The 27,500-nt window shown below is 39.0% G+C and overlaps 2 protein-coding genes across 2 annotated transcripts in view; both read right to left on the bottom strand.

Moving 5' to 3' along the window:
• LOC133638740 (WD repeat-containing protein 7) overlaps positions 1–27,500 on the bottom strand; it is a 591,313-nt gene that overhangs the window by 202,436 nt on the left and 361,377 nt on the right. The gene's annotated exons all lie outside the window — the stretch shown is intronic.
• LOC133638739 (sia-alpha-2,3-Gal-beta-1,4-GlcNAc-R:alpha 2,8-sialyltransferase-like) overlaps positions 2,258–27,500 on the bottom strand; it is a 25,755-nt gene continuing 512 nt past the window's right edge. The window contains exons 2-5 of the mRNA XM_062031640.1: positions 20,036–20,065; positions 16,821–16,925; positions 14,333–14,890; positions 2,258–5,730 (exon numbers count right to left, since the gene is read on the bottom strand). Of these exons, the coding sequence (XP_061887624.1) occupies positions 5,448–5,730; positions 14,333–14,890; positions 16,821–16,925; positions 20,036–20,065 (976 nt within the window). The 3' untranslated portion in view covers positions 2,258–5,447. The remainder of the gene's footprint in view (positions 5,731–14,332; positions 14,891–16,820; positions 16,926–20,035; positions 20,066–27,500) is intronic.

The following is a 27,500-nucleotide window of genomic DNA, read 5'->3' as shown; positions in this document are numbered from 1 at the left end:
CAAGAATAGACTGTCGAGTTTCTGATGAAAGTTCTCTTTTTCTGGCCATTTTGAGCGTTTAATTGACCCCACAAATGTGATGCTCCAGAAACTCAATCTGCTCAAAGGAAGGTCAGTTTTGTAGCTTCTGTAACGAGCTAAACTGTTTTCAGATGTGTGAACATGATTGCACAAGGGTTTTCTAATCATCAATTAGCCTTCTGAGCCAATGCGCATCTTTTTAAGTGAGACTCTACCCGCGGGAAGTCCTAGTTAAATCAGTTTAAAAAATGTTCAATCAGTTAAAAAAAATAAAAATAAGGTTTTTTTAAATTTATTTTTTATTATTATTTTTTAAAATCCGTCCTGTCCAATCCATTTTTTACCGCTTGTTACTCTCGGTGTCTCCTAGTCGCTGAGGCAACACATATCGTCTAAAAATGCATTTTCTCATCGATAACGTGACTTAAGCAAGTGCGCTGCGCTCTTTCAGTCAATTAGTGCGCGAGGAATATATATATATATATATATATATATATATATATATATATATATATATATATATATATATATATATATATATATATATATATATATATATATATATGTACATATTTATATATATATATATATATATATATATATATATATATACATATATACATATATATATAATATATATATATATATATATATATATATATATATATATATATATATATATATATATATACTACCGTTCAAAAGTTTGGGGTCACCCAAACAATTTTGTGGAATGGCCTTCATTTCTAAGAACAAGAATAGACTGTCGAGTTTCAGATGAAAGTTCTCTTTTTCTGGCCATTTTGAGCGTTTAATTGACCCCACAGATGTGATGCTCCAGAAACTCAATCTGCTCAAAGGAAGGTCAGTTTTGTAGCTTCTGTAACGAGCTAAACTGTTTTCAGATGTGTGAACATGATTGCACAAGGGTTTTCTAATCATCAATTAGCCTTCTGAGCCAATGAGCAAACACATTGTACCATTAGAACACTGGAGTGATAGTTGCTGGAAATGGGCCTCTATACACCTATGTAGATATTGCACCAAAAACCAGACATTTGCAGCTAGAATAGTCATTTACCACATTAGCAATGTATAGAGTGTATTTCTTTAAAGTTAAGACAGTTAAGACTAGTTTAAAGTTATCTTCATTGAAAAGTACAGTGCTTTTCCTTCAAAAATAAGGACATTTCAATGTGACCCCAAACTTTTGAACGGTAGTGTATGTGATGTAGTAACAGGCACGTTCATAATAACATTTAATATTTACGTATTTTGCTCACTTTAAGCATACATGGCGCATTAATTAAAAAAACGCATCATTTGCATGATGTTCACTTATTTTGCACATCATGCCGATAATGGCTTTTTTGCCGATATCCGTTATTTCGATATTGTCCAACTCTTAATTACCGATAACGATATCAACCGATACCGATATATACAGTCGTGGAATTAACACATTATTATGCCTAATTTTGTTGTGATGCCCCGCTGGATGCATTAAACAATGTAACAAGGTTTTCCAAAATAAATCGACTCAAGTTATGGGAAAAAAATGCCAACATGGCACTGCCATATTTATTATTGAAGTCACAAAGTGCATTATTTTTTTAACACGCCTCAAAACAGCAGCTTGGAATTTGGGACATGCTCTCACTGAGAGAACATGAGGAGGTTGGGGGGGCGGGGGGGGGGGGGGGGGGGTGGGGGAGTATAGGGGAGGGGAGAAGCGGGGGGGTGTATATTGTAGCGTCCCGGAAGAGTTAGTGCTGCAAGGGGTTCTGGGTATTTGTTCTGTTGTGTTACGGTGCGGATGTTCTCCCGAAATGTGTTTGTCATTCTTGTTTGGTGTGGGTTCACAGTGTGGTGCATATTTGGAACAGTGTTAAAGTTGTTTATACTTCACCCTCAGTGTGACCTGTATGGCTGTTGACCAAGTATGCTTTGCATTCACTTGTGTGTGTGAAAAGCCGTAGATATTATGTGACTGGGCCGGCACGCAAAGGCAGTGCCTTTAAGGTTTATTGGCGCTCTGTACTTCTCCCTACGTCCGTGTACACAGCGGCGTTTTAAAAAGTCATACATTTTACTTTTTGAAACCGATACCGATAAATTTGAAACCGATACCGATAATTTCCGATATTACATTTTAAAGCATTTATCGGCCGATAATATCGGCAGTCCGATATTATCGGACATCCCTAATTATTTTTTAAATCAGATTAATAACACTTGTGATTTTTGATTAATAATGATACATCAGAGTAAATTGCTTTCTAACATAATTTAGAATAATTTAAAAATAAGGCCCGGATAGTTTGACACAAATTGATTTTATTGTCAGAATGTCGTACATGAACATTTTAAAACATGTTTTACTTCAATGGACATCATGTTTTGCTTAAAACCTGGTAACAGTATTAACTAAAGCACAGTCTGAATTTATTTTAAAGCAAAATTGGCCTCAATGATCTTTGCATTGATCCGATCACTGGCTGTGTAACACCGCACACCTTTCAGGTAGCCACCATAATTCTTATAATTAATCTGTATTTATACATGACTAATGCAATGATTATTTTGTGCTTAATCGCATTGCCATTTCTAATATAAAGTAGCGTAAAGTTCTTACTTATATCTGTCAGTAGACTAGCTATCAAGGCGCTAAAAACTGTAGTGAGTTTACGTAATTCTAATTCTAACTTTAGTTACTAGAGGGTTCCGGTCGGACGGTTTTTCACGGGACACATTTCCTGCGTTGTTGTTGCACTATTGAGCCACGGATGAGAAGATGCTGCTCCGTTATTGATTGAAGTAAAGTCTGAATGTCGTTAAAACAGTTAGCTCCATCTTTTGACGCTTCTTCCACTCCCGTCCTTGCACGCTACACCGCTACAACAAAGATGACGGAGAAAAGACGCTGTCGAAGGTGAGCCACGTAGGTAAGACCCCCCACAAAACGGCGCATCCTGAAGAGACGCTCAGAAAGCGACTTGAAGATGATCTGTAAAACATCATCTATGCAACACTTTCACCAAAGAACCACCATTACATGTTATGTAGACCAGTGTTTTTCAACCACTAGTGTGCCGTGGGATACAATCTGGTGTGCCGTGGGAGACTATCAAATTTCACCTATATGGGTTAAAATATATATTTTGCAATCCAGTAATTATAGTCTGCAAATGATGTGTTGTTGTTGAGTGTCGGTGAAGTCTAGCGCTCGGCAGAGTAGCCGTGTAATACTCTTCCATATCAGTAGGTGGCAGCAGGTAGCTAATTGCTTTGTTGATGTCAGAAACAGCGGGAGGAGTGCGCAGGTAAAAAGGTGTCTAATGCTTAAACCAAAAATAAACAAAAGGTGAGTGCCCCTACGAAAAGGCATTGAAGCTTAGGGAAGGCTATGCAGAACGAAACTAAAACTGAACTGGCCACAAAGTAAACAAAAACAGAATGCTGGACGACAGCAAAGACTTACTGTGGAGCAAAGATGGCGTCCACAATGTACATCCGAACATGACATGACAATCAACAATGTCATGCATGGTTGGTTATGGTTTAAAGTCATATCCAACAATTGCGACGACGACTTTTTACTGTCAACTGAGTTTTGTTGTTTAATGATTTCTGCTGGTGTTTTTTTTCAACGCAAAAAAATGTGCCTTGGCTCAAAAAAGGTTGAAAAACACGGATGTAGACCACAAGGAAATGTTTGAAATTTAGAAAACAATCATAATATGACCCCTTTAAAGGCCTACTGAAACCCACTACTACCGACCACACAGTCTGATAGTTTATATATCAATGATGAAATCTTAACATTGCAACACATGCCAATACGGCCGGGTTAACTTATAAAGTGCAATTTTAAATTTCCCGCTAAACTTCCGGTTGAAAACGTCTATGTATGATGACGTATGCGCGTGACGTCAATCGTTGAAACGGAAGTATTGGTACCCCATTGAATCCAATACAAAAAAGCTCTGTTTTCATCTCAAAATTCCACAGTATTCTGGACATCTGTGTTGGTGAATCTTTTGCAATTTGTTTAAGGAACAATGAAGACTGCAAAGAAGAAAGTTGTAGGTGGGATCGGTGTATTAGCGGCTGGCTGCAGCAACACAACCAGGAGGACTTTGACTTGGATAGCAGACGCGCTAGCCGACGCTAGCCGCCGACCGCACGGATGATCGGGTGAAGTCCTTCGTCCTTCCGTCGATCGCTAGAACGCAGGTGAGCACAGGTGTTGATGAGCAGATGAGGGCTGGCTGGCGTACGTGGAGCGCTAATGTTTTTTATCATAGCTCTGTGAGGTCCCGTTGCTAAGTTAGCTTCAATGGCGTCGTTAGCAACAGCATTGTTAAGCTTTGCCAAGCTGGGAATTATTAACCGTGTAGTTACATGTCCATGGTTTAATAGTATTGTTGATCTTCTGTCTATCCTTCCAGTCAGGGGTTTATTTATTTTGTTTCTATCTGCATTTGAGCCCGATGCTATCACGTTAGCTCAGTAGCTAAAGAGCTTCGCCGATGTATTGTCGTGGAAATAAAAGTCACTGTGAATGTCCATTTCGCTTTCTCGACTTTCATTTTCAAGAGGATATAGTATCCGGGGTGGTTTAAAATACAAATCCGTGATCCACAATAGAAAAAGGAGAAAGTGTGGAATCCAATGAGCCAGCTTGTACCTAAGTTACGGTCAGAGCGAAAAAAGATACGTCCTGCACTGCACTCTAGTCCTTCACTCTCACTTTCCTCATCCACGAATCTTTCATCCTCGCTCAAATTAATGGGGTAATCGTTGCTTTCTCGGTCCGAATCTCTCTCGCTGCATTGTAAACAATGGGAAAATGTGAGGAGTCCTTCCTCCGGTGACGTCACGCTACTTCCGGTACAGGCAAGGCTTTTTTTTTATCAGCGAACAAAAGTTGCGATCTTTATCGTCGTTGTTCTCTACTAAATCCTTTCAGCAAAAATATGGCAATATCGCAAAATGATCAAGTATGACACATAGAATGGATCTGCTATCCCCGTTTAAATAAATAAAAATCATTTCAGTAGGCCTTTAATGCGAAAAATACGGTAAGTTCATTTTGAGCGAGTTGCAACAAGCAATATTGGGTGGAATGGCCCTTTAGGTCCAACATTTGAACAAAAAGACCATGCACTCTAGTTTTTAGGTTAGGTTGTCGTGTCAACATTAAGACACCATCAGGCAACATACCTGGTTTGCTGAAGAGCTGCGGTCCTTGTGTGCCTGGACTGACTGACACAGCTTGATAGCTTTCCGAAACAGCAATCTTGTGCTAAAACAGTAAACTGTACCGCCAAGATCACACTGTTGTGAAAAGCACACGTATTAGTGACCCTACCCCCATGGAAGATCGCAAGCGAAATAGTCCAGCCGCTCCCGCGGTCTCACGTCTAAGCGCAGTGGGAGAGGCTGAGCTTCAGCAGTCCCTCGGTGTGCATCTTATAGAGGAGTTTGAACTCGGCGGGGAGCTGATGCGCCTCCTGCCATTTGGTGGTGAACTTGGTGCCCTTCTTGTCGTAGTAGTGGTACGGCAGCTCCCTCCCCGTGTTGGGGTCCCATCCGAAGGGCCAGAAGCCGTACAGGTGGATCTGGTCGCAGACCGAAGACGCCAGCGTGTACATCAGGATCCCGGTGCTCAGGCGCTTTGGCGACAGTTGTTTGGTTTTCCAGTAGCTGCAGCCAGAGAATTGTACATCATAATATGGAACACAATGTAAAATAATGTGGCAAGATAGGTCAGTGTTTCCCACACATTCATTTATTTGTGGCGGCCCGCCACGAAATTTAAAAAAAATGTAAAAAAATAAAAATAAAAATATTATTATTATTTATTTATTTTTTTGTCCTGTCCAGCTTCTCAGGTAAATCATATAGTTGATGTAGATACCCATATAGGCTGTACAGATTTACTTTACAAAAGAGAAGTGTAGGATACTTCTCTTGTTGCCTTATTTGTATTTGACCACTACTGTTTTCTGTTTATTTGTTACTGACTGTGGCAGGACACCTCTGCCTCTGTTTCACTTTATGTTGCTGGTAAATAATATGGTTGTAGTAGTAGGCTAAAGTTAAATTATTTAGTATGCACTAATTAAAGGGGCAGAGCTTTAAGAGACATTTTAGCTTTTATATTTTATAAGATATATTTTTTGTAAGAACCACGATTAATAAATATATTTCAGTGAATAACTTATTGTTCAAATCTGTATATAAATATGTACACAAAGTGTTGTAACTATATTGTAAAATGGATGGATGGATGGACGTTTAAAACAAAACTGTTATTATTAATTAGTAAGTATACATTTTTTGAGCCTTTTTAGAGAAAATCATATCATTGTAGTAAATTATGCAAATTACTCGATGATGTCATGGTGACCACACCCATAGCCACGTACCCACCGCCACAGGTATATTGGCAGTTTATGGGAAACACTGTAGGTGTCATTTTTGCTATTATTTTGGCTTGATGATGTCATTTGTCATCATTCACATGTGATATTTGGCTTATTTTAAGCATTGGCAACTGTATTAGCTCCGTGTTTGTACTATTGTGTCTAGAGATGTCCGATAATGGCTTTGTCCAACTCTTAATTACCGGTACCGATATCAACCGATACCGATATATACAGTTGTGGAATTAACACATTACCACTGGATGCATTAAACAATGTAACAAGGTTTTCCAAAATAAATCAACTCAAGTTATGGGGGGGTTTAGCGGGGAGTGTATATTGTAGCGTCCTGGAAGAGTTAGTGCTGCAAGGGTTTCTGGGTATTTGTTCTGTTGTGTTTATGTTGTGTTACGGTGCGGATGTTCTCCCGAAATGTGTTTGTCATTCTTGTTTGGTGTGGGTTCACAGTGTGGCGCATATTTGTAACAGTGTTAAATTTGCTTATACGTCCACCCTCAGTGTGACCTGTATGGCTGTTGATCAACTATGCATTGCATTCACTTGTGTGTGTGAAAAGCCGTAGATATTATGTGATTGGACCGGCACGCAAAGGCAGTGCCTTTAAGGTTTATTGGCGCTCTGTACTTCTCCCTACGACCGTGTACACAGCGGCGTTTTAAAAAGTCATAAATTTTGCTTTTTGAAACCGATACCGATAATTTTGAAACCGGTACCGATAATTTCCGATATTACATTTTAAAGCATTTATCGGCCGATATTATCAGACATACCTAATTGTGTCAAATATATTACGCTGAAACCCGAAACTGAAACTCACGTCAACATAAACAGTTGTCAACATAACTAAAATGTATATGAGCCATTGCTCACACCACAGGTGTCAAACTCAAGGCCCGGGGGCCAATTTGGCCCGCCACATAATTTAACGCTGCCCGCGAAAGCCCTGAAATACTATGAGTCAATAAAGCATTTTATCATTTACTAAATGTAATCTTTTCATTGTGACAGACATAAATACATTTATTGCATGCTATTGAGTATATTTTAAATGTTATTATGTAATAATGCAACAAATTATTGCTGTCCCCTCCGAGGTTTCTCATTGTCATCCCATTGGGTTGAGTTTTTTCTTGCCCTCATGTGGGATCTGAGCCGAGGATGTCGTTGTGGCTTGTGCAGCCCTTTGAGACACTCGTGATTTAGGGCTATATAAGTAAACTTTGATTGATTAAAACTTTGATATTGTATCAGATCCATATAGGCCAATAGTCAGGACTGCAATATTGGAAAACATCTACTTTTTGGTAATACGCTAGACCAGGACTGTCAAAATAAAAACTTGACATATGATTTATTTAATGAAATAATTTCCATGCATTATTTATCAGATGAATCAGAGTTCTTAGTAAAAAAAAAAAAAGGCAACCCCTGATGTCTTCAGTCACACCCAACACTGCAGAGTTGGAGGGGAGCCTCTTCAAACTGGCCCCAACAAAAGGCGCTCTGCGAGTGGCCGAGGTGCTGAAAGCCGCCTGAGCTGCTTAAAGTGGGGTAATACTTCCCCAGCAGGTAGACTTAATGGGCTTGCTGAAGATTAGGCTACTGTAAGACTGACCCATTCTGCTCGTACAACACTAAGCAGCAGACTTAAACCCCTCTCTGCACAGTTTCAGCTCCGTGCCATACCTTCCACTAAATAGTAGTTTCCTTTTTAATCTGGCTTTAGACTTTAAATCTGTTCTTTTCGGGCACACACACACACAATACAGCTGTGTGGCAGTTTCAGATTGTGAAGTCAAAAATAATGAGGGTGGTCTGCAGGTGTTAAAAAAATACAAGGCTGAAATACAATGATGTTAATTAGAAATAATGACAAATTCCATCAGAGCATAAGCATTTTTTTTTACATGATTAAGTTGTCAGTAGAGATGTCCGATAATGGCTTTTTTGCCGATATCCGATATTCCGATATTGTCCAACTCTTAATTACCGATTCCGGTATCAACCGATACCGATATATACAGTGGTGGAATTAACACATTATTATGCCTAATTTTGTTGTGATGCATTAAACAATGTAACAAGGTTTTCCAAAATAAATCAACTCAAGTTATGGAAAAAAATGCCAACATGGCACTGCCTTATTTATTATTGAAGTCACAAAGTGCATTATTTTTTTTAACATGCCTCAAAACAGCAGCTTGGAATTTGGGACATGCTCTCCCTGAGAGAGCATGAGGAGGTGTATATTGTAGCGCCCCGGAAGAGTTAGTGCTGCAAGGGGTTCTGGGTATTTGTTCTGTTGTGTTTATGTTGTGTTACGGTGCGGATGTTCTCCCGAAATGTGTTTGTCATTCTTGTTTGGTGTGGGTTCACAGTGTGGCGCATATTTGTAACAGTGTTAAAGTTGTTTATACGACAGTGTTAAAGTTGTTTATACGACCACCCTCAGTGTGACCTGTATGGCTGTTGACCAAGTGTGTGTGTGTGTGAAAAGCCGTAGATATTATGTGACTGGGCCGGCACGCAAATGCAGTGCCTTTAAGGCACGCCCCCAATATTGTTGTCTGGGTGGAAATTGGGAGAAATTCGGGAGAATGTGTTGCCCTGGGACATTTTCGGGAGGGGCACTGAAATTTGGGAGTCTCCTGGGAAAATCGGGAGGGTTGGCAAGTATGACTGGGAGACGCAACTGCTCTGTACTTCTCCCTACGTCCGTGTACCACTACGTACAGCAGCGTTTTAAAAAGTCATACATTTTACTCTTTGAAACAGATACCGATAATTTCCGATATTACATTTTAAAGCATTTATCCGCCGATAATATCGGCAGTCCAATATTATCGGACATCTCTAGTTGTCAGCATTGTGCTTTTTTAAAGATGTTGTATAATTAATCCAAAATAATTACAAATATGAATGTACACAAGGAATTGGGTCTTTTGATGAAACATTCTCTCATTAAAAAAACAGCACATCACGTAATGATTCTCTGAATTCTAAGAAGAAGAAATAAAGAAATAAATCATCAAAAACAGTGTGTCCCCATTCCAGCGTATCACTGCTGGTCTCCACCGTACTGAAGCAGAACACGATTCAAGAATGTTAAAATAATATCCAAACAGCGGACATTTATCCATGAAAATGAAGAAGCTGCTGATGGTGTATTTGACAGATAAGGGGCTGGAAGGAGATACTGTAGAATTTTACTCCAAATGCTGCACATTATTACGCTATTTCCCAAAACTACAGTAGTTGTTAGTAGTATCTTATATTGTATTGTTTCCTTACAATACTGTGATGTTTTTTTGGGGGGGGAGTGCTTGCAGTAATTACACTGATATAAATTCAATACAATGGAAAATGTTCATTTGAGATACAAGTGTTTTAAAATAAGAGTTAACGGAACCAATTAGGCTCGTAAGTTGAGGAACTACTGTATTACAAGCCATACTGATCTCTTTAGCGATGCTCTTACAGGCCTCGATATATATATAAGGCAAGTGTTGCCTTATATATATATATATATATATATATATATATATATATATATATGTATATATATATATATATATATATATATATATATATATATATATATATATATATATATATATATATATATATATATATATAAACTGTTTTTTTAATTCATTGTGTTGGCCCTGCGATGAGGTGGCGACTTGTCCAGGGTGTACCCCGCCTTCCGCCCGATTGTAGCTGAGATAGGCTCCAGCGCCCCCCGCGACCCCGAAGGGAATAAGCGGTAGAAAATGGATGGATGGATGGATATTAATATAAAATTGGCAGCTTTTTGTCATTCCTTGATGCCTTTATCTCTATTTTTACATTTTGATAAAGGGAAGTATTTTTATTTGTATCATTTTTTTTTTTTTTAAGTTATGTACATTTATATGTACATGTAGATTACAGATCCATTCAGAGTTTGAGCAGAAATATGTCATATAGGAATTAACTATACACAATAAAACATTAACAAAATGCTGTCAACATGAATGTTTTTTAAAGTAATACCTTACTGACATGAAAAAAACACAAGTAATGTAAAAAAAACCTGGTGTTTAAATAAAATAAAATAAAACACAAAGCAGTTTGGCTAATGAAGATGAAGTCTAATGAACAAGCTTTGTTCTTCTCTTGGTTCAGTACAACAGTTTGGCCAACAAAAATAAAGAGTGACACCTCTCACATCGAATACACAATCTTCACAGCCTTTGTTCAGTTCGATGAGATGACAAAACATTTTAGCTAGTACTGATGTTATTTCAACACTGATACAGTTTGCAGTTAAATAAAGGACGAGTGAACATCCCAGTAAACAAACTAAAGACTTTATAAACAAATTGTGACAACGTTCACGACACATCGCCTGCTGGATGTTTTCTCACCTCATTAACTGTCAGTCACAGCAGCTGATGGACGCTGTTTTGAGAAAATACAAGTAACATCAAATAGTTTTCTCCCCTGCTGTATACTTTTAGTGTGGGGACAAGACCGTCTGTCTCCAATATTGTCCACACCTGTCTCCATCTAAACACAGCAGTGCGCTCTTAAACGCACGCCGGGAAGAAAGGGAAAATGACTTTAAACCAAGCGCTCAGCTCCGTTTACTCCGAGGGGAAATCTCCCCAACAAAATCTGTATTGTTGGTCCGCCATGATTATCACGACGTATTATTAACCATCGTGAATTTTATCCCGAATTATGATTATACCATTTATTGTTATATAAATCGTCCATTTACAAGTAAAAAGTCAATTTTTTAGGGCATTACGGCAAATGACAGGGCGGTCGAGGCTTTTGCCGTAGTTGTCGTAGTTAAATTTGAGCCCTGCTCTTATTAACATACTACATATACCAGTGTTTTTCAACCTTTTCTAAGCCAAGGCACATTTTCTTCATTGAAAAAATCTCGAGGCACACAACCAGCCATTATTGACAATAAAAAGTAGTTTTTGCAATTGTTGCATATGAATTCAAACCATAACAACCATGCTTCACTATAACTCTTGTCTCAAAGTAGGTGTACTGTCACCACCTGTCACATCACGCTGTGACTTATTTAGAGGTTTTTGACGTTTTTTCTGTGTGTCGTGTTTTAGTTTTTGTCTTGCGCTCCTGTTTCGGTGGCTTTTCCTGTTTTGTTGGTATTTTCCTGTAGCAGTTTCATGTCTTCCTTGAACGCTATTCCCAGCACCTGCTTTGTTTTGGCAATCAAAACTATTTAAGTTGTGCGAACGCTATCCTTCTTTGTGGGGACATTGTTGATTGTCATGTCATGTACGGATGCACTTTGTGGACGCCGTCTGCTCCCCGCGCTGTAAGTCTTTGCTGTCGTCCAGCATTCTGTTTTTGTTTACTTTGCAGCAAGTTCAGTTTTAGTTTAATTTTGCATAGCCATCCCTAAGCTTCAATGCCTTTTCTTAGCGGGTCTTGCCTTTTGTTTATTTTTGGTTTAAGCGTTAGATACCTTTTTACCTGCACACTGCCTCCCGCTGTCGCCTGCATACTGTAATCACGACAAACCATGTTCCTGACATATAGAAAGCAATTAGCTACCTGCTGCCACCTACTGATATGGAAGAGTATAACATGGTTACTCTGCCGAGCTCTAGACAGTACAGACACTCAACAACGGCACACTATTTGCGGATTATAATTACTGGTTTGCAAAAAATATTTTTAACCCAATTAGGTGAAATGACATAATCTCCCACGGCACACCAGACTGTATCTCACAGTGGTTGAAAAACACTGACATATAGAATAACTGGAATATTATTCAGTATTAAAGCATTGTTGGCTTTTGTTTCTCTCAATGAACCGCAGCTCCGCCATTGCCGGCAGCACTCATGCATGACTGCCGCTCACTTGTGTTGAGACTGTAATGGCTGTGTGGCGAGACCTTTTCAGTGTGAGAGTGAATATACACTAGGGGTGTAACGGTACACAAAAATTTCGGTTCGGTACGTACCTCGGTTTAGAGGTCACGGTTCGGTTAATTTTCGGTACAGTGAGAAAACAACAAAATATACATTTTTTGGTTATTTATTTACCAAATTTGTAAACAATGGCTTTATCCTTTTAACATTGGGAACACTATAATAATTCTGCCCACGTTAATCAACATTAAACTGCCTCAAATTGTTGCTCAGATTAAATAAAATGACAAAACTTTTCTTCTACCAGTGTTTCCCACACATTCATTTATTTGTGGCGGCCCGCCACGAAAGAATTAAGTCCGCCACAAATAGATTTTTTTTGTCCTGTCCAGCTTCTCAGGCAAATCATATAGTTGATGTAGATGCCCATATAGGCTGTTCAAATTTACTTTACAAAAGAGAAGTGTAGGATACTTCTCTTGTTGCCTTATTTGTATTTGACCACTACTGTTTTCTGTTTATTTGTTACTGACTGTGGCAGGACACCTCTGCCTCTGTTTCACTTTATGTTGCTGGTAAATAATATGGTTGTAGTAGTAGGCTAAAGTTAAATTATTTAGTATGCACTAATTAAAGGGGCAGAGCTTTAAGAGACATTTTAGCTTTTATATTTTATAAGATATATTTTTTGTAAGAACCACAATTAATAAATATATTTCAGTGAATAACTTATTGTTCAAATCTGTATATAAATATGTACATAAAGTGTTGTAATTATATTGTAAAATGGATGGATGGACGTTTAAAACAAAACTGTTATTAATTAGTAAGTATACATTTTTTGAGCCTTTTTAGAGAAAATCATATCATTGTACTAAATTATGCAAATTACTCGATGATGTCATGGTGACCACGCCCATAGCCACGCCCCCACCACCACAGGTATCTTGGCAGTTTATGGGAAACACTGTCTACATATAAAAAGTGCAACATTAAACAGTTTCAAATCAACTCATCATGCTTAATTCATCACAGCATTTGGGAAGCCTGTTGTTGATTTTTATTATGCAAATGTTATATTTTTATCAACATGTGATAGCAGGGACCCTGCCATTCAAAACTAGGCTGCTGCATTTTTAATGATTAATGTAACTATAGCTGAAAAAATGGTACAATAGCAATAGGAGAGACTATTCATCCCTGAACACCATGGAGTTCATGTAGGCTTAATGATGCAATTGCATTATTATATCAACTATCAGAGACAGAAACTCTTCATTTAACGTAATGTCCTTTTTTGCTGCTTCAACACAGCTCAATCAACACAGAAAAAGGTAACGTGAAATAACAGACAGACAGGGCTTTGCTGTCCGTAACACACACACACACACACACACACACACACACACACACACACACACACACAACGTTACGCTAAAAGCGAATTAGCCTTCACCTCAAGCCAAAACTGCGAGCGAGCTGCGCTGCCTTTTATATTTCTAGAAAGTCAACGGGCTCATAGTGATGTTACTAGTAGTTGACTGGGAGGTGTTTATTATAATTTGGGGAGAGTCCGCTGCCTGATGCTTACCTGCTAAACGCTAAGCACTGACTACAAGCGCTCTGAATACGCACTGCTGATTGGCTGTTACCGCTCTGTTTGTAACCAATCAGATGGTTGTGTGGGTGGGACAGTGCTGGGTGCTGTGTAGAGGACTGACAGACATAGACAGAAGGAAGCGGAGGCGGCTACTTAATATGTTCGTGTGGAAACTCGTTCGTGTGGAAACTCGTTCGGTACACCTCCGAACCGAACCGAAACCCCCGTACCGAAACGGTTCAATACAAATACATGTACCGTTACACCCCTAATATACACACACCGCTGTACAAAGTATACGGACTACTTTGAAGAACATGCAAGTTGAGGTAGTATTGTGGGTGTGCATGTCTTACTTGTTTATGTGCTGCATGATGTTTCCAGGCCAGGCCAGCTGGACCTTCAGCTGACCCCGATGTTCCACGAAGAAGTCCACCAGTGTCCTGGTCACGGTGGCTGATGTGTGGAAGAAGAACGCCGGGATCCACAGAATGGCGCCGTCCAGCTTCTTCAAGCTCAGGAAGAAGTTATTCCTGTCCTGCACCGTCAATAAGTTGTTGTAGTATTTTTCTAAGATACTGGGGTTAAAAGTTGTCATGTTGGTGCGCCGTCCGACATCCCTCTTAAATAGCTCTGTGGGGGCAAAGTTGCAGCGGAAGACAAAGTCGAACTTCTCAATCTGGGCGCCGCACCGCGAGCCGGTGAGGATGCCGCTGTTGCCCACGATCGCGCAGACGTTGTAGCGCTTGTTGAGAACGGGCGAAACCTCCGGGAGGAGAGAGCGGAAGTTCTCGCCGATGGCGTAGACGTATTTGTGGCTGGAGTAGTCGTAGTGCATCAGCTGGCCGACGCGGACTGAGTTGTGTGTCAGGGAGAAGTTGTGAGGAATGTCGATGTACTGAGAGATCTCCTTCCTGAAAGAGAAGGAAAAATCATTGTCACCCCACATCTTCAATAACCCTTTTTCCATTGGAAATCTCCAATGCTTATTTGCACAGATTAGCACCTAATACCGTATTTTTCGGACTATAAGTCGCTCCGGAGTATAAGTCGCACCGGCCGAAAATGCATAATAAAGAAGGAAAAAAACATATATAAGTCGCACTGGAGTATAATCGCATTTTTGGGGGAAATTTATTTGATAAAACCCAACACCAAGAATAGACATTTGAAAGGCAATTTAAAATAAATAAAGAATAGTGAACAACAGGCTGAATAAGTGTACGTTATATGAGGCATAAATAACCAACTGAGAACGTGCCTGGTATGTTAACGTAACATATTATGGTAAGAGTCATTCAAATAACTATAACATATAGAACATGCTATACGTTTACCAAACAATCTGTCACTCCTAATCGCTAAATCCAAAGAAATCTTATACGTCTAGTCTCTTACGTGAATGAGCTAAATAATATTATTTGATATTTTACGGTAATGTGTTAATAATTTCACACATAAGTCGCTCCTGAGTATAAGTCGCACCCCCGGCCAAACTATGAAAAAAACTGCAATTTATAGTCCGCAAAATACGGTACATTACATACACTGTGAAAACAAAAAATTGTAGAATATGGAAAAAACTGACAGTTCAGTCATCAGAATTTTACTGTAATATGTACGGTGCTTTTTACAGCATTTTGTTGTAGATATTACTGGAAAAACAGTACCACTGTTTTTTTTTAACTGTAAAATTCAAGTGACAGAGCTAAAAAAAAAAATGTTTTCTACTGTAAAATCTATGGTTAATGTTTTCACAGTGTATTATTGTAAAAGTATTTTGTTTTGTTTTTATAGTAAAATTTTGCCAACTAAGCTGCCAGATTTGTTTGTTTTTTTACTGTAAGTCAAAAGTCAAGCAGATATATAATGTAAGTATTTTGTTTAATCTTAACAAAACAAATGTTTGGAATTCATGATAATTTAATACTTGTTGCATTATTTGATGATATCAAAGTTTAAAAGATATGCATTTGTATGCAGTGCATATCTTTTTTCTGGACATTAAATAAGTACTTTTTTAAAGAAAATGATTTCCATTGATGTGGTCTTGAGTTTGACACCTGTGTTGTAAGGCATACTCGGCCAAACTATGAAAAAAACTGCAACTTATAGTCCGCAAAATACAGTACATTATATACACTGTAAAAACAAAAAATTGTAGAATATGGAAAAAACTGACAGTTCAGTCATCAGAATTTTACTGTAATATGTACGGTGCTTTTTACAGCATTTTATTGTAGATATTACTGGAAAAACAGTACCACTGTTTTTTTTTAACTGTAAAATTCAAGTGACAGAGCTAAAAAAAAAAGTTTTCTACTGTAAAATCTATGGTTAATGTTTTCACAGTGTATTATTGTAAAAGTATTTTGTTTTGTTTTTATAGTAAAATTCTGCCAACTAAGCTGCCAGATTTGTTTTTGTTTTTTACTGTAAGTCAAAAGTCAAGCAGATATATAATGTAAGTATTTTGTTTAATCTTAACAAAACAAATGTTTGGAATTTATGATAATTTAATACTTGTTGCGTTATTTGATAATATCAAAGTTTAAAATATATGCATTTGTATGCAGTGCATATCTTTTTTCTGGACATTAAATAAGTACTTTTTTAAAGAAAATTATTTCCAATGATGTGGCCTTGAGTTTGACACCTGTGTTGTAAGGCATACACTGCCTAATATATTTATTTTACATACAAGATGTTTCGTAAATAACCCACCTTATTATAACATGTGCAAACTTTATTACAAAAAAAAAAGAAAGTATTTTCCTATTGCTTTAGTTGCTCAATGGAGGTTTGAGATCATCGTTTAGGCAAGTGCCGTTTGTAGTAGCTTACCTCTGTTGGATGAAAGCTGTGCTGTTATACCTCCATTTAGAGGAGTTCTGCAGGTCCTCGCTAAGAGTGAAAGCTGGATCCAGATGCTTGAGTGCCAGCTGGGAGCTGCAGTACATGACGGAGGAAGAAGGAAGGAGAAAACTTACATTTCCATTTGTTTGACAGGATCAACAGAGTCGGTTTCTAATTTTGACTATGTTTTTATTCAATTTGCAAATTAAGTGTAATGGGTCCATTGAAATGTGCTTTAATATATCTATGTTATTATTGGATTAAGACTGTCAAATAATTAAAAACTAATTCATTAGGATTAACCACCAGTTGCAACTATGTGTGAAATATGTCCATTTTCAAAGTATTGTATCATCAGAAAGATGAATGACAAGACAATATTACATATATCCCACATGTGCAAACTTTATAACACGCACAAAGCTGATCTACTAAACTCATGCGAGGACTAGGGATGATGTTTGATAAGAAATTATCGAGTTCGAGCCCATTATCGAATCCTCTTATCGAACCGAACTCTTATCAATTTAAGTGGACCCCGACTTAAACAAGTTGAAAAACTTATTCGGGTGTTACCATTTAGTGGTCAATTGTACGGAATATGTACTTCACTGTGCAACCTACTAATAAAAGTCTCAATCAATCAAAAATCAATCAAAACCGATTCCTTATCGATTCTCTTATCGAATCCAGATAGGTTGTTGTATATGGAAAAAAACACAACATTTGGTTTAACAAAAGCTCACTTTTATTTTATAAGAAAAAAATAAAATAAATAAATAAATATTGACTGTTACCCCCCTAAAAAAATTAAATAAATAAGTGGGATTTTTCAGAAAAACTAATATATACAGTAACACAAAAACAACCTGTCTCTGTGATCACTATAGGTGTATAAATAATAATATAGTGTTAAATAAAATCAGTCCCTTGGGCACATAACTGAAAATAATACAGCTCTCCAAAAACTGCACTTCTGCTGCTATTGGAACATACTAACTACACACACAGGCAGACAGCTAACAAACAATCCAAGACGTCTAATAAAGTTCCAAAGCAGATTAATCCATTTAGGCTCTTTATTGTTGTTGATCTTGCTTTGTCTTTTCCTATCTTTACTTTTGTCTTGCACTGGACTGCTATTTTTTATTTTTTTAAACTGAAATACACACAATGACAAATGTATAAGCTATGTGATTCAATTAACATAATGAAATGTAATACACAATATGTAAATATTAGCTTCACACAAATATACAGTACTATCATCAAACAAATACTTCTGAGTGTTGAAACTATTTCGATGGTGGAAATACACGACCTCAAAACATCCATTGAAACATGTGCACAAAAATCGTTTTTCAATAAACATCTTAGTATCAAATTTAACCACTTCCACCTTAATATTGAGTTACATAAACAAGTTAAACAGTTTACTTACAGACTTATCTTTTCCAAGGCTCGTAAGAGCTGACACAACTTGTCTACTTCTCAATTGTCTCATGAACTGAACAGACGTCGCCAACCCGGAAGTGTCCAAACTAATGACGCGTAGTATTTTCATATCGCCACAAGGTGTCAGTAAGAGTCTACAATCAAATGGGCATAACATTGCCGTCCCACAGGGCATTTCCTGTGGGAAGGGATTCGTTTCCAGGGATTCGAATAAAGAACCAACTCTTTTTCTTTACTATAGTGGCCTTGATAACGGGAACCGGTTCTCAAAAAGGGATTCGAGTCCATGGAATCGGTTCTTTTCTTATCGAACAACCGGGAGAACCAGTTTCGAACATCATCCCTAGCGAGTACTGTCCCTTAAATGAACAAAACAGAGAGCACACAATACTGGGAAGATAAGAAAATATAATTATTTAGCACTCCCAGTATGATTTATCAAGACTCACACTGTTCTTGACGGGGTCCCTGTGACCCCATTTTGAAAATTCCTAGCGCCAACACTGATGGAGTATTGGTGCGTGCAAAACAGCAGCAGGCGGCTGTGGCCTGCGGGCCGGTTCTAATACTAATCAAAAATCATCCCGGGGGCCATAGATAATTCATTTTGAGGTTGACACATAGGGTTTAGACCAGATCTGTGGACCAGGCGGAAGATGGCGGCAGCGGAATGCACCACAACGGCTGGGAAGGCGGATGAAGGCTGCAGCAAAGACGGGTCCCCAGTCGTCTTGGTCTCCATGCCACTGGACCCTGGCCCGCTCAATGCCAAGGACTGTGTGGTGGCTGACCGTGCACCAGTCTCCCCACATTAAAAGATTCCACGCACAGGCGTCCTCCTACGGAGGACAGTCATACTCGTTTCGAGTGACCGCCGACGACGACGAGACCAGATCTGGGCAAACTAAGGCCCGGGGGCCACATGCGGCCCGTCAAGCTTTTCAATCTGGCCCGCCGGATATTCCCAAATATTTTTTTTAGATCTCTAAGATGGAAAGTGTAGCTGCCATTATGATGTGCAGTGATGTTTTCTAATGACCGCAAGTCTTCAACTATACAAAGTATTTCAATGGTTGAAATCTGCGCTTTTGCATGATATACTAGTTACTATGGTCATCTAATTAGTTACTATAGTAATGTAATTAGTTACTATGGTCATCTAATTAGTTACAATAGTCATCTAATTAGTTACTATGGTCATCTAATTAGTTGCTATGGTAATGTAAGTCACAGCAGCTCAGACGAGGCGCCAAGCAGTGTGGGTGGGGAGCGTTTCCACAGAGTGTTTCCAGAGCCTGAAATGTGGGTGTCAGGGACAGACGCGGAAGGAGATTTTTACAACAAAGTTCTAAAGCTTAGTAATATATTACATATATCAGATTGTAGGTGAGTTTTTTTTACCCTTTGCGTTCATATTTTGCTGTTTGTTGCATTTCCACTTGATTGTAAAATATGTCATATGTTGTTAATATTCAGTGTTTTATCGCTCATAGTTAATATTGTAAATCCCACATTCTTTATTTACATGTACATTCTGGGTGTCTCATTCAGTAAAAACAATTTTAATTAAATTCCGTTTTTTAAGGCGGTCTTTAGCACATTATTGTGAGGTTTTGTATTAGTGTTCCTAAAAACAGATATACCGGCCCCAGACACATTTTTCCTTTAAATTTGGCCCCCCGAGTCAAAATAACTGCCCAGGCCTGGTTTAGATGAATATGCACGTTGTAGAGGCGCACTGTGCTCACCTCAGGTCAGGTTTGCGAGGCGGCCTTTCACTGCAAGAGGAACAAAAAAGCAAAAACAGACTCAAGTCAGTAAAATACAAACGTGTTTAAACAACTAAAAACATATTTGCATGCGCTTTTATGGCAATTCACACTTAATACCTGTAGATTAAAACTAATGCTTGCAATGCTCGTGATAATTTGTATTAGTTTGTTTGTCTCCACACGTTCTTTAGTTATGTTGCCTGCTTTCTAACAATGGTGCAACAACGCAGCAGGGAATGGGTGAGCGTTCCTCCACTTTCCTCTTGCAGACCTTCACTTACTGTAACGCTGTTACTTTCGGCGGTAAATAGTAATTTAATGCGTTATTTTTTATATTCAGTAACTCAGTTACCGTTACTACATGATGCGTTATTTTTTATATAGTATCGGCTAGAAACTGAGAAGATCTGAGTGTGTTTTATTGGAGCGCTGCAGAAGAGGCGACGGAGAAGAGGCACGCTCTGTGTGTGTGTGGGGGGCGTGTCTGTGTTTACTAACAAGACATCATGGCGAAGCCGAAGCCGAGTTTCTTAACATGGAGATATTCTCACTACTTTTCTTTTGTAGACCACAAAGAAAAGAACATTTTAGTTAAATGTAAGTTGTGTCTTGGATCAAAGATCCTATCCCAGCAATTCAAATCTGCTGAAACAGCTACAAAAGCAACATGCTTCGACGAAGCTAGTAAAGAGAGACACACTTCACCTCCTAAGCAACAGCGGCTGGATTTTAACGAGGCACTGCTAGCCAGGACAACATTGATAGAGCCATTGCGGCGTATGTGCTAGAAGACATGCAGGCTATTTCTACAGTGGAGTCACCCGCTTTCAGGCAGCTAATTAGCATGATACCGGGCGTCAAATGGCACCTGGACAGTGAGTAAATAAAAAAATTTAAAAAAACAGACTCAAGTCCGTAAAATACAAACGTGTTTAAACAACTAAAAACATATTTGCATGTGCTTTTATGGCAATTCACACTTAATACCTGTAGATTAAAACTAATGCTTGCAATGCTCGTGATAATTTGTATTAGTTTGTTTGTCTCCACACATTCTTTAGTTATTGTTGCCTGCTTTCTAACAATGGTGCAACAACAAAGCAGGGAATGGGTGAGCGTTCTTCCACTTTCCTCTTGCAGACCTTCATGCCGAACTCACTCTGAGCATAACCTTGGCCCACTACGTGACAGCCCAGAGAGAGAAGGAATGATTACAGCAGCAGGGAAATGAATGGAGCTCCTGTACTGTAAATCAGAATCAAGGGCAGTTTGCTCACCTCCAGAACCTTTTGCCAGATCAACTGTGTTTTAGCATCACACTCTTGACCGCGCATGACGGACGTCCATGAAGGTGCACTGCAGTGACCCTGCTTAACCCCATCAAGTGCCAACACACTTCCTGGTTGGACAGGAAACTGATACATTTGAGATTGTGAAGTACCGATACGGTTGTAGGGGAGGTAATCATGCAAGGAACAGGAGAAATGTAAAAAGCCTAATGAGGTTTTGGTCTAGCGGAAGTGGGATCCTATACCGTGCATCATTTTTATAAGAATCTGTTTTCTAAAGAATTGCTGAAGCAAAAACAACAGGCTTCTTTTGTCATGCGTACATTTTTTTAAAGGCCTACTGAAAGCCACTACTACCGACCACGCAGTCTGATAGTTTATATATCAATGATGAAATCTTAACATTGCAACACATGCCAATACGGCCGGGTTAACTTATAAAGCGCAATTTTAAATTTCCCGGGAAACTTCCGGTTGAAAACGTCTAAGTATGATGACGTATGCGCGTGACGTCAATGGTTGAAGCGGAAGTATTCGGACACATTGTATCCCAATACAAACAGCGTCTGTTTTCATCGCAAAATTCCACAGTATTCTGGACATCTGTGTTGGTGAATCTTTTGCAATTTGTTCAATGAACAATGGAGACTGCAAAGAAGAAAGCTGCAGGTGGGATCGGTGTATTAGCGGCTGGCTGCAGCAACACAACCAGGAGGACTTTGAGTTGGATAGCAGACGCACTATCCGACGCTAGCCGCCGACCGCATCAATGATCGGGTGAAGTCCTTCGTCGCGCCGTCGATCGCTGGAACGCAGGTGAGCACGGGTGTTGATGAGCAGATGAGGGCTGGCGTAGGTGGGTAGGTAATGTTTTTAGCAGAGCTCTGTCAAGGTCCCATAGCTAAGTTAGCTTCAATGGCGTCGTTAGCAACAGCATTGCTAGGCTTCGTCCGGCAGTACAGCATTAACCGTGTGGTTAAAGGTCCAGAGTTTGGTAGTATTCTTGATTTTCTGTCTATCCTTCCAGTCAGGGGCTTATTTCTTTTGTTTCTATCTGCATTTAAGTACGATGCTATCACGTTAGCTCCGTTGCTAAAGTGCTTCACCAATATATTGTCGTGGAGATAAAAGTCACTGTGAATGTCCATTTCGCGTTCTCGACTCTCATTTTCAAGAGGATATAGTATCCGAGGTGGTTTAAAATACAAATCCGTGATCCACAATAGAAAAAGGAGAAAGTGTGGAATCCAATGAGCCCTTATACCTAAGTTACGGTCAGAGCGAAAAAAGATACGTCCTGCACTGCACTCTAGTCCTTCACTCTCACGTTCCTCATCCACAAATCTTTCATCCTCGCTCAAATTAATGGGGTAATCGTCGCTTTCTCGGTCCGAATCGCTCTCGCTGCTGGTGTAAACAATGGGGAAATCTGAGGAGCCGTTCAACCTGTGACGTCACGCTACTTCCGGTACAGGCAAGGCTTTTTTTTATCAGCGACCAAAAGTTGCGAACTTTATCGTCGTTGTTCTCTACTAAATCCTTTCAGCAAAAATATGGCAATATCGCGAAATGATCAAGTATGACACATAGAATGGATCTGCTATCCCCGTTTAAATTAAAAAAAATCATTTCAGTAGGCCTTTAATGAAACTACAATTGTATTTTTATTGTAATGTGAACGACAACATAAAAAGATCGGATTTAAAAAAAGAAAATCCGAATTGGATCTTTGTGTCTGAGTGTATTGCAATCATGAACAACCCAAAACTAATTTCACACAAATGATTATAAACTGTCTAGCTGAGGGCTTACAGATAAAAAAAAAAATCCCAAGTCTAACAAAGAGTACTTGCAGTCAAATGACTTGAAGAACTGGCTCAAGTTCACAGCTGTGAGAATAAGTGATGCATGTTTGCCAAATTTAGACCATTTTATTAGAGGAACTCTGCTTCTTATGACTGCCAATAAAAATACAAAGTGTAGCTTGTATAATAACTCAGTCGGTCCTCACATGATACTTCAGCGTACCTCTGGCAAATCACACACTTCATATAAATACTATAATTCTATCCCTTCTTGATAAGCTGTCCTATTATACTCATTTTAAAATGGTGCTTTTTTAAAAATGATATGCACTATAAGTATACCTAAGTTTCTTCAAATTGTACAGTACACAGGGCATTCTTCTCTTCTCGGCCGAAACCAATCCCCTGGCCATGACCAATCTGTTGCAATTGGCCAGGTGTTGGAGGGCGGCCCCTCTGTATACATTTTGGAGAATCCGGTGTCAAACTGTGCTCTGTTTCATTAAAAAAAACTGTCACTGAATTGGCAAAAGCACAGGAGCAGGAGGTAGAGAGGTCTTCCGATTGCTGCTTGCTACATATGTCATACAAAACCCAAAACCATAGAAGTTGGCACATTGTGTAAATGGTAAATAAAAACAGAATACAATGATTTGCAAATCCTTTTCAACTTATATTCAATTGAATAGACTGCAAAGACAAGATATTTAATGTTCGAACTGAGAACGCTTCATAATGCGCCACACATTTTCAATGGGAGACAGGTCTGGACTACAGGCCGGCCAGTCTAGTACCCACACTCTTTTACTATGAAGCCACGCTGTTGTAACACGTGTCTTGCTGAAATAAGCAGGGGCGTCCATGATAACGTTGCTTGGATGGCAACATATGTTGCTCCAAAACCTGTATGTACCTTTCAGCATTAATGGCGCCTTCACAAATGTGTAAGTCACCCATGCCTTGGGCACTAATACACCCCCATACCATCACAGATGCTGGCTTTTGAACTTTGCGCCTATAACAGTCCAGGTGGTTCTTTTCTCTCTTTTAGTCCATCTTAGATTAGTTTCTGGGTGTTGTTGTTAAATGGCTTTCGTTTTGCATAGTAGAGTTTTAACTTGCACTTACAGATGTAGCGACGAACTGTAATTACTGACAGTGGTTTTCTGAAGTGTTCCTGAGCCCATGTGGTGATATCCTTTACACACTGATGTCGGTTTTTGATGCGGTACCGCCTGAGGGATCGAAGGGCAATCAATGTTGATTTTCAGCCTTGCTGCTTACCTGCAGTGATTTCTCCAGATTCTCTGAACCTTTTGATGATATCACGGACCGCAGATGGTGACATTCCTAAATTCCTTGCAATAGCTGGTTGAGAAATGTAGTTCTTAAACAATTTGCTCACGCATTTGTTCACAAAGTGGTGACCCTCGCCCCATCCTTGTTTGTGAATGACTTGAGCATTTCATGGAAGCTGCTTTTATACCGGTACCACAATATTGGTATCGGGACACCCATGTTAGCAACACTCATTAACCCTGTAGACCCCTTGTTGTAAAATTACAACGTTACCTTTAACCATCCTAAAGAACAATCTGTTTTTTTTTTTTTACCGCATTTACTTAGTTTTGGGTCCTATTCAGTCTCACAAGGCTATTGGATTGTACATTTGTTTATAAGTCACGCCTTCTGGCCATGAACTCACACAACCTCTCAAGGTTTCCTTCAAACATCTATTTGTTTCATTGGACTGGATTCATCAGATTCAAGTAAGTAAAATGTCTTTTATATATTTTTTGGTTGTTATTACAATGTCTAGAGCAGTGGTTCTTAACCTGGGTTCGATCGAACCCTAGGGGTTCGGTGAGTCGGGCTCAGGGGTGGAGGTCAAAACACACCCGACTCATCGTGCAAATAAAAACTTCTCCCTATCGGCGTATTACGGATACGGCAACAGCAGAAGTCACACTGATTTGCAGGTGTGTAATTTGTTGTGAGTTTATGCACTGTGTTGGTTTTGTTCTTTGAACAAGGTGATGTTCATGCACGGTTCATTTTGTGCTCCAGTAAAAAAACATGGTAACACTTTAGTATGGGGAACATATTCACCATTAATTAGTTGCTTATTAACATGCAAATTAGTAACATATTGGCTCTTAACTAGTCATTATTAAGTACTTATTTGGCATGGCCTTATTATAACCCTAATGTAACGAAGGGGTCGCATGATGATGCGGGTGTTCTCCCAGGGATGCAGACGGCTTCGGACACAGTTTGCAGGTAGAAAAATTATTTATTTAAGAACAAATCATAGCAGGAAAAAACAAAGACGTGCACATAGCACAAAAGGCAAAAACTATATGGGCTAGCGTGGGAGCTAGCAAGCAAATGGGCTAGCGTGGGAGCTAGCAGGAATTTAGCAGGAATCGGACGTCGTCAACTGTTGTATGAAAACAAACTAGCAAGCCAGACCGAGTGAGGCCAGCGCATAGACTAAATAGCCCTCTGATTAGCGCCCGGGCAAAAGGTGCGCGTCCCGAACACTAACCAGAGGCAGGTGTGAGCAATCTGCAGTCATGGCAACAGAAACTAACAAAACTCAAGCTGCTGAAAACACATGTGACACTAAAAAGTAAACAAACTGTGATCCGAGCAGCGGATCCTAACACCTAACCCTCTAACCCTGGCCCTAACCCTAACCAATTAACTCTAAATTAAGTCTTTGTTACTTAGAATATGTTCCCCATACTAAAGTGTTACCAAAAACATATAACTTTGTCTTGGATTTGAAAAAAAACAACATTTTATTTTTCACTAAAGAAGGGTTCGGTGAATGCGCATATGAAACTGGTGGGGTTCGGTACCTCCAACAAGGTTAAGAACCACTGGTCTAGAGCATGTACAGTACATATGTAGTTATTGTGGAACAGATGCATCAAATTTCATTTAGAGCTTGTTATATAATTGTTGCAATTATACAACACTGGGTGAATGTGGTAGTCAAAATAATTAATAATTATCGATACAACAGAATCTAAACCCAAACTTTTGCTAATCGATTAATCGTTTGCATTCCAAGGTTGGGTTGTTTTTATTTTGGTATATTGACATTTGTATATTAGCAATTGTTTATTTCACCACTTATATAGTTGCCAATGCTGAATAGTTACATGCAATATTGGCATTTAGATTGTGTTCAGAATGTAAAATGCAGTATAGATGATGGCCTACTATAAAATGCAGCATTCAGGCCTACTATTGAGGCAGGACCAGGGCCGGCCCGTGGCATAGGCCGTATAGGCAAATGCTAAGGGCGCCGTCCATCAGGGGGCGCCACGCCAGTGCCACAAATGTTGGAGAAAAATAAAAAGTTGGTACTATTATTTCTAAATACAAAAAAGTATTCCACGCTAATTAAAATGCAAAGCAAAGCCTATTTAATAGAAATATTATTTGTTACAACATTACGCCCCTCCCCCCGCACGGTGCGCCCCCTCCCTTCCCATATCATGACTCTTTTTGGACGTCACAACATAAAAAAGTCAACACAAGAAGTCAAAACGGCAAAACTGTCAGGTGCCCAGGGAAGAAATATAGAAAAGAAGAGGAGGAGAAACGAGAAAACGACAGAGGTAGCAGGTAGGTAACGTTAGCCTACATGAAATTATTTGTCTGTTACAGAATGTGATAGTAACCTGGCTTTTTAGCATTAAGCTAATGTTACATGATTCGGCAATTGCTAATCAATAAATAGCTAGTTCTGTTTTAACGTTGGGTTAATATTGTGGAGGGGGCTAAATTGTTATGGAAAATAATAATGTAACGTTAGGTAATTACAGTACTCCCACCTTACATTCCTCAGGGACATTTGTATTAGATCTTTTAAGCAGGTGTTTTTTGTTTACATTGTTATTGCCTTCTGGTTAGCTAATGTTTGCCCTGCAGGTAATAGTCACTTTTCCACCCCTTTATATATTAGGTATAGTTGTAAGCCTAGTTGTTAAAGTGCACATCATTAATGTTAATTAAGCAATATCACATGAGAGGGAATGCTGTTTTTTAATTTGAGCACTGCTGTGATTCGGTTAAAGATAATCATAACATAACATTCTCATATAATATGTTAATTTGCTTTCTTTAAGTAAAAAAAAAAAGGTCAAAGACAAAGCTATTCAGTTTCTTGTGAGTATATACACTTCACTGGGGGCGCCAGATTGGTTAGGGCCAGGCCTGGGCAGGACTGAGGCCCTCACCTTGAGGTAAAGTGCTAACATTCAATCAATTCATTTCGCGGCCACAATAAGCAACATAAGTGGCAGAAATCAATAATTATCACCAGCAGTATCC

This window comes from Entelurus aequoreus, linkage group LG21 (assembly GCF_033978785.1).
Source record: "Entelurus aequoreus isolate RoL-2023_Sb linkage group LG21, RoL_Eaeq_v1.1, whole genome shotgun sequence".
In the NCBI taxonomy this organism is placed as follows: Eukaryota; Metazoa; Chordata; class Actinopteri; order Syngnathiformes; family Syngnathidae; genus Entelurus; species Entelurus aequoreus.
The sequence above is the reverse complement of the archived record's forward strand: the minus strand, read 5'-3'. Positions and strand labels throughout refer to the sequence as shown.